General features: G+C 43.0%; 1 protein-coding gene across 1 annotated transcript in view; it reads right to left on the bottom strand.

Moving 5' to 3' along the window:
* Positions 1 to 985: 985 nt before the first annotated feature.
* The window catches only part of LOC143276060 (aromatic-L-amino-acid decarboxylase-like), a 22,846-nt gene continuing 16,064 nt past the window's right edge, over positions 986 to 7,767 (bottom strand). The window contains exons 10-14 of the mRNA XM_076580446.1: positions 6,485 to 6,586; positions 5,654 to 5,755; positions 4,314 to 4,487; positions 1,583 to 1,613; positions 986 to 993 (exon numbers count right to left, since the gene is read on the bottom strand). Of these exons, the coding sequence (XP_076436561.1) occupies positions 986 to 993; positions 1,583 to 1,613; positions 4,314 to 4,487; positions 5,654 to 5,755; positions 6,485 to 6,586 (417 nt within the window). The remainder of the gene's footprint in view (positions 994 to 1,582; positions 1,614 to 4,313; positions 4,488 to 5,653; positions 5,756 to 6,484; positions 6,587 to 7,767) is intronic.

Genomic DNA, 7,767 nt, shown 5'->3' with positions numbered 1-7,767 from the left:
ACTTTCGATAATGGTGGTCTTCAAATTGCTAGTTAACTAACTGCGTGTGTGTGTGTGTGTGTGTGTGTGTGTGTGTGTGTGTGTGTGTGCATGCGTGGGTGCGTGCGTGTGTGTGTGTGTGTGTGTGTGTGTGTGTGTGTGTGCGTGTGTGTGTGTGTGTACATGCGTGGGTGCGTGCGTGCGTGTGTGTGTGTGTGTGTGTGTGTGTGCATGCGTGGGTGCGTGCGTGTGTGTGTGTGTGTGTGTGTGTGTGTGTGTGTGTGTGTTGTATTGCATCATATTGCATTGTATTGTATTGCACCATATTGTATTGTATTGTATTATATAACTTTTTTGTTATTACAGATTTCTCAGTGTGAAATTCGGGCTGTTCTCCCTGGTGAGAACACGCAGCTTCAGTGCAGAGCTACCTATTTTTTTTCTTCTATTGTTTTCTGCAAGCGTATTTGTTTGTATTTGTATTTCTTTTTATCACAACAGATTTCTCCGTGTGAAATTCGGGCTGCTCTCTCCAGCGCGTGTGTGCATGCGTTCGCGTGTGTGTGTGTGTGTGTGTGTGTGTGTGTGTGTGTGTGTGTGTGTGTGTGTGTGTGGTGCGATGTGACCACATTTGCTGGAGGTAAACTGCAAAAGAAACAGAGCTCTCAGCGAAGAAGGAGAATGAGGTATGCAATGAGTGGGAGTCTGGGGCTTCTGGTGAAAGGTTTCTCACAGTCTTTCTCAGTAACTCTTCAAGTATCTTTTAACACCACACACGTGATATTGGAGTGGAGATTTATTGTGATCCATTACTGTATGAAATACATCCTAACACATGGTGAATTATACGTCAAAGACATTACAATAAAACATATGTGTTTGTTATAATTTACAATTTACTGCAGAGTGCAGCTAAATATTTCACATTCCTGGTAAACCGCATTAAAAGAGGCGTTAGATACATTTGGAACTGACCTCTTTGCAAACATCATCCATACATTCAGTTCTAAGACACTGACACATACAGTGGTCAGATCAGTTGTTGACGAGTACCACTGGTACCAATATGTTTGTTTGTTTGTTTGTTTGTTTTATTTTTTAAAGTAAGATGGAAGAGATACATTCACAGGAAGAATACAAAAAGCCAAAGTTTGGCAACAGACTACCAGCATGCAGAGGTTTGCGAGAAACGGCGATTTTTGTTCAATGGAAAATAGGAGATTTTTCGTTTTCAAAGTCTTCATCATTTTTGTTTTCTTGACACCAGACCACATGCACTAATACACACACACACACACACACACACACACACACACACACACACACACACACAAACATACACACACAAGATGTAAGTTCCCCAGTCTCCCCCCACCCCCTCTCTCTCTGTCAGAATAAGATCACTAGCGAAATTTATCGCCCTAACTTGGGATTGTCGGAAAAACAAATTATCTTCGGGAACCTTATAGTTATCGAAAAAAAACAACCCACTGTTACCCTGATGCCAGTTCAACAGTTTATAATTCTGAATGACTTTGTAGAAAGTTGGATGGCCGAGCTTTCTTATTTTCCTTTTTAATCTGAACAATATGTTGTATTTTACGATTTTGTTGTTGTTGTTTGTCGTTGATTTTCTTTTTACTCTTAGCAATGCGTCAATTTCTCTGTAAACCGTCGTTATTCTATTGTTCATACATAGTCCCCCTTGCCAAAGGATAGTATTGTCAATGGCAATAAATCAGTGTCCGTGTCCATCTCTCTCTCTCTCTCTCTCTCTCTCTCTCTATATATATATATATATATATATATATATATGTATATCTAGAGAGTGAGAGAGAGACGTATACATATACATCTATATGGCAAAGACATGACAAATGACTATGGTTCCATTACAGCAGACATCTCAGTCCATGGACAGAAGCTTGAGAGAGTGAAGCAGTTCAAATACTTCGGGACAATCATCAGTGACCAGGGATCAAGACCAGAAATCCTTGGAAGAGCTGCACAGACTATGACTGCATTCTCCAAACTGAAGACAATATGGAGGGATAACAACATCTCCATGCAGTACGAGATCAGACTCCTGCGCGCATTGGTATTCTCTATATTCCTGTACGCATGCGAGACATGGACGCTGACAGCCGAATTGCAGAGGAAGATACAGACACTAGAAATGAGAAGCTATCGCACCATCCTGGGCATCTCATACGCGGACCACATCACCAACGACCAGGTACGCATTACCATCCAGCAGCACATTGGCCCCCCACGAAGACCTTCTCACAACAGTGAAGGAAAGAAGTGTGGAGTGATGGCCTAGAGGTAACGCGTCCGCCTAGGAAGCAAGAGAATCTGAACGCGCTAGTTCGAATCACGGCTCAGCCGCCGATATTTTCTCCCTCTCCACTAGACCTTGAGTGGTGGTCTGGACGCTAGTCATTCGGATGAGACGATAAACCGAGGTCCCGTGTGCAGCATGCACTTAGCACACGTAAAAGAACCCACGGCAACAAAAGGGTTGTTTCTGGCCAAATTCTGTAGAAAAATCCACTTCGATAGGAAACACAAATAAAACTGCACGCAGGAAAAAAAAAAAAACAACAACAGAAAAACAAGAGACGCAAGGCCTTCAAGACTCACTTGTGATACACTTAAAAAAAAAAAATCCAAGCTTTTTATGTATTGAGTATAATTTCAAAATGTAATGTTTAAGATGAGAAAGATCAGTTTAAAGCAAATTAAGTCCCCTAGCATTAATTACAGAGTAATTTCCCTTTTTTACTATCTGCACCAAAACGTTTGCAAAATAAATAAAACTTCCATGCTTGGTAAAAGAAGTTCCTGTTTGAACAAAAAATGATAATAATGACTGCTCTTGTTGTTAGGTCAGAATATCAGATCAAGCTTAGAGAATACAAAAAATATAAATATAACAGTAAACGCAGTTTGCATATAATTAGGCTTCATTTTTTTTTTTTTTGTGCCCATCCCAGAGGTGCAATATTGTTTTAAAGAGGATGACTGGAAAGAACTGAATTTTTCCTATTTTTATGCCTAATTTGGTGTCAACTGACAAAGTAGTTGCAGAGAAAATGTCAATGTTAAAGTTTACCACGGACACACACACACACACACACACACACAAACAACCGAACACCGGGTTAAAACATAGACTCACTTTGTTTACACAAGTGAATCAAAAATACAAATACAAGAAAGCTGAGATAGTACGGCCACATGACGCGATCTGATGGCCCTGCAAAGACCGTTCTACAAGGAACCGTGGAAGGCGGAAGAAAGAGGGGAAGACAGAAGAAAAAGTGGAACGACAACATTAAGGAGTGGACGGGGAAGGCGTTCGCAGAGACTCTGGCACCGACACACAACCACGACGGATGGAGGAAACTGGTGGAAATCTCATCAGGACAGCGCCCCGACGATTCCAACAGGAGTTAAGGGCGAAAGGCAAAGGCAAAGGCAAAGGCATACACATATATCGGGTGTCCCCCCAAAAATTGAACCGCTTTTTGACAAGTATTTTCTCAGTGATAGAGAAACCGAATTCATTGAACCAAATTCATTTTCACACAGTAACCTTAGGGTATCATCAACAAGTCTGCAAAATATCTAAAAGTTCGGACGCAAATCATGCGAGTATTGTCAAATTCAAAACAACTTGTCAAAAACAACAACAACAACAACAAAAAATCCAATATCAGAAGAAAACTCACTTATTTCAGATATTTCAAGTGAAGACCAGTATTGAGGACTAGAAAACAATGAGAACAGACTGAAATGGATTCGAGGGCATTTCAAACCTACAGGCTGAATGCTACCAGAGGCATTGTGTACAGGTACCAGACTTTAAGTCAATTCAAGATGATTTCATTTGTTAAGATGACGATATGAAATTAATACTCCGTGTGTCCATGGTAGTTCTTTCTCTGTGTTTGGAAGCGTTGGACAAATTGTTTCAAACTACGCGAACTGACAGTAAAAGAATAGTTTGAAAGCAGTCATGTAGCCTACATGCATGGATATGGCGACGGAGACGTTGCAGCGAAACTTGGTAGAACCAATTATGACGTAAGCAGTCCGCCTCATGACGTCCCAAGCACAACTGACGTAAAAACAACAACAAAGACATCAATACCAAAAGCAGCAAAAACAGCATTACATCGACCTGGGAGGAACCATCTGCCAGTACACACACCCGCGCACTCTCCCACGCACACTCACGCACACACGCACAAACAAACAAACACACATACGCGTGCACGCACATGGCGACAGAAACATTGGAACTATTTCTCAGCCGAACTAAGGACGACTTCAGCAACCTGTCTGATGACGTCCCAAGTATAACTGACGTCAGAGCTCGTGAAGTAGGGCCCACAAATGGCGAGGCGGAGGAAATAGACGTCCTTCATCATGGCGGGCAAAATGTGGACCTTGTGGTCCTCACGAAGCTCCTTCAGCAGACGTTCAGTCAGCGTGTTGGGGCCCTGGCCGACAGAAATGGTCACACAACGTCACTGAGCAGTAGACCTGTGGCCTGGTGGTACAGCACCTGACGTGTGTCCTGGGTTCGATTCCGGCACGTACCAGGATTTTTTTTATTTTTTATTCCCCTGTCTATTAGACCTTTAGTGGTGGTCTGGGTGTTAATCTTTTTTTCGATGAAACAGTAAAACGGGGTCTCGTATGCAGCATGCATTGCGCACGTAAAGAACTCACAGTAACGAATCCATTTTGATTATCGGTTTAAAACAAATACCATTGCTGAATAGTGGCCAAAGTCAATCCACTTGAGAGCAGCCTGAATTTCAGAGAGTTTTTTTTTTTTCTTCTGGAAACAGCACAACTCAACACAACATGACCGAACACAACAGAAGACAGTTCGAATTTCACATAAAATATGTGTTTTTACAACACAATACAATATATCAAATACAATACAATGCAGTACAACTGATTTTGAATAACGGTACTCAAAACTGTGGAGATTTGGGATCTATTTGTATTCGAACACGGAACACTACACAAAAACTTGGATTGCACACACACACACACACACACACACACACACACACACACACGCCGCTCATTCAGATTCCCCCATACATGGCCACATCCGGGTTCGTCTGTCACAGTTCCAGCGTCGGCAGTCCGCAGGGAATCATCGATGTTAGGTCGCCACGAGGTCACACACCAGAGGAGACCCTGCACTGCTGCGGAGTCACTTCGGTGGTGTTCAGTGGTGCCTGTTCTAATTCAACGTACTTAGGACACCACCTACTAAGCCCCCTACTAACGACAATAATGGCTTAGTCGCGGAGCCAGACTGAGTGAGCGTCCCTCCCAGAGTGGAGACCGCCACCAGGTCCCTCCAACAACAGCCCCCCACGAATCCGCCGACACTGAAGACATTGACAGGACTCACCCCAAGCACAGAAGTGGAGGGGTATCGAAACTGAGGTCACCATGAGAGCAGGGCATGAAAGGCCACAGACTTTTGAGACTTTTTGTTTTATATTGATGACGATGGAGGAATTGTGCGATACTTTATTCTGGTGAAAACAGGACGACAACAACGATGATAACGACAGCCTTATTCACTTTCTTCAAGGGTAACAAGGATAAATATAATGAAGCCGACACATTGACACACCTTCAGACGGAAGCAGACGAGGCCCATGATGACGTCAGCAGCGATTTCAAATCTGACGTCACTCCTCACCAGGGCCTCGAACTCGTGAGCCATGGCCACGTCCTGGATCAAAGGGAGTAGGGTGGTGGTAAAAAGGAATGTGTGTGTGTGTGGGGGGGGGGGGGGGGGGGGGGGAGGGGGGGGGACGTGGAGGGCTTGGGGGGAGGTTGAGGAGGGGAGGGGTGGAGGCTTACAACTTATATAGTCTTCTGACCGGTCAACAGAAATAATTCCGTGTTCTGTCGGGTCTGGGGAAATGATACCCATTTGATTTCTTTTTCAATATCCAACTGTTTTCAGATCCGTTTACATAAGAAATCATACAAAACATGTAATTTAGATAATTATATTTTGCTGATTGAGGACGTTTCCTGGTGCTCAATTCAGCTCAGTTCAATTGAGCTCAGTTCAACAGATCTCAGTAAAACTCAAATCATCTCAACGATAATCTACAATAATCTTCTCTACTGTAACGAAATTGATTAAAATGAGCTGAACTCAAAACATCAGTTGAATGAAGAAACGATCTAAGTATGCTTATATTCAGGGACACACACACACACACACACACACACACACACACACACACACACATTCATGCATGCAAACACACACACACACACACACACACACACACACACACACACACACACACGCACATTCATGCATGCAAACACAAACACGCGCGCACACACCACAGAGAGAGAGAGAGAGAGAGTCAGACAGACAGACAGACTGAAAGACAGACAGACAGGCAGGCAGAGACAGAGACAGAGAGAGGCAGTGACTGACATGTCGGATGTAGTTCTGCAGTCCCGTCAGACCGAACAGACGCAGAACAAACCACATCTTGATGGCTCGACATGGTTTGCTGGTGGCTGAGATCTGCCAGTGCTGAAACACAGGGCACGCTTCACTGAACTCTGTACCGTGGAATGCACACAAGATAATAAACGATGAAATCAGTACAGTATAATCTGACGTGTTGTTAATAGTACGTTATCTGAGACAACACCAGCAGCAGCACTCTGAGTGACCAAGCAGCTCTGTCTTGGGAGAGCACTGCTAAGAATGCAGTGTGCAGCATGCACTTAGCGCACGTAAAAGAACCCACGGCAACAAATGGTTTGTTCCTGGACAAAATTCTGTAGAAAAATAGACTTCGATAGGAAAAACAAATAAAACTGCACGCAGGAAAAAAAAGTACACACACAAAAAAAGGGTGGCGCTGTAGTATAGCAACGCGCTCTCCTGGGGAGAGCAGCCCGAATTGCACACAGAGAAATCTGTTGTGATAAAAAAAAGAAAAAAAGAAATACAAATACAAAAAGGATGGTTCAAACACCTCGTCTCACCTTACCCTGGCTGGATAGCCGTGGCAAACGAGCATCACATTCAACTGGCAGGAATGGAAGAAAGAAAGAAAGAAAGAAGAAGAAAGAAAGAAAGAAAGAAGAAGAAGAAGAAAGAAAGAAAGAAAGAAAGAAGAAAGAAAGAAAGAAGAAGGAGAAGAAGAAGAAAGAAAGAAGAAGAAGAAGAAGAAAGAAAGAAAGAAAGAAAGAAGAAGAAGAAGAAGAAAAAGAAAGAAAGAAAGAAAGAAGAAGAAAAAGAAGGAGAAGCAGAAGAAGAAGCAGAAGAAAAAGAAAGAAAGAAAGAAAGAAGAAGAAAAAGAAAGAAAGAAAGAAAAAAAGAAGAAGAAGCAAAAGAAGAAAGAAAGAAAGAAAACAAGAATGCTGAAATTAGCGTTCGCATATTGCAGGATTCTGACGAACTAGCGAACGACCACAGACTGACAGAGACAGAGAGCCAGCCAGGCTAGATATTGATATCGCAGCCGTTAGTGAAGTGCAGTTTGCAGATCAAGGCTTTCCTTTCCTTGCAGAACATGGCTGCTCTAGATATAAACTCATCTCCACGGTTGCTGATGAAATCTTACCAGAGAGCCAGTGCAGCTTCAGAGCAAACCAAGGAACAGAAGGCACGATCTTTGTCTTGCGACAGAACCACGAGAAGTGCACACAGCAATACACGTGGGGTTATATACAGCACGTATTGATCTGATCAGAACTATCAGT

This window comes from Babylonia areolata, chromosome 31, assembly GCF_041734735.1.
Source record: "Babylonia areolata isolate BAREFJ2019XMU chromosome 31, ASM4173473v1, whole genome shotgun sequence".
Taxonomy (NCBI): Eukaryota; Metazoa; Mollusca; class Gastropoda; order Neogastropoda; family Buccinidae; genus Babylonia; species Babylonia areolata.
The sequence above is the reverse complement of the archived record's forward strand: the minus strand, read 5'-3'. Positions and strand labels throughout refer to the sequence as shown.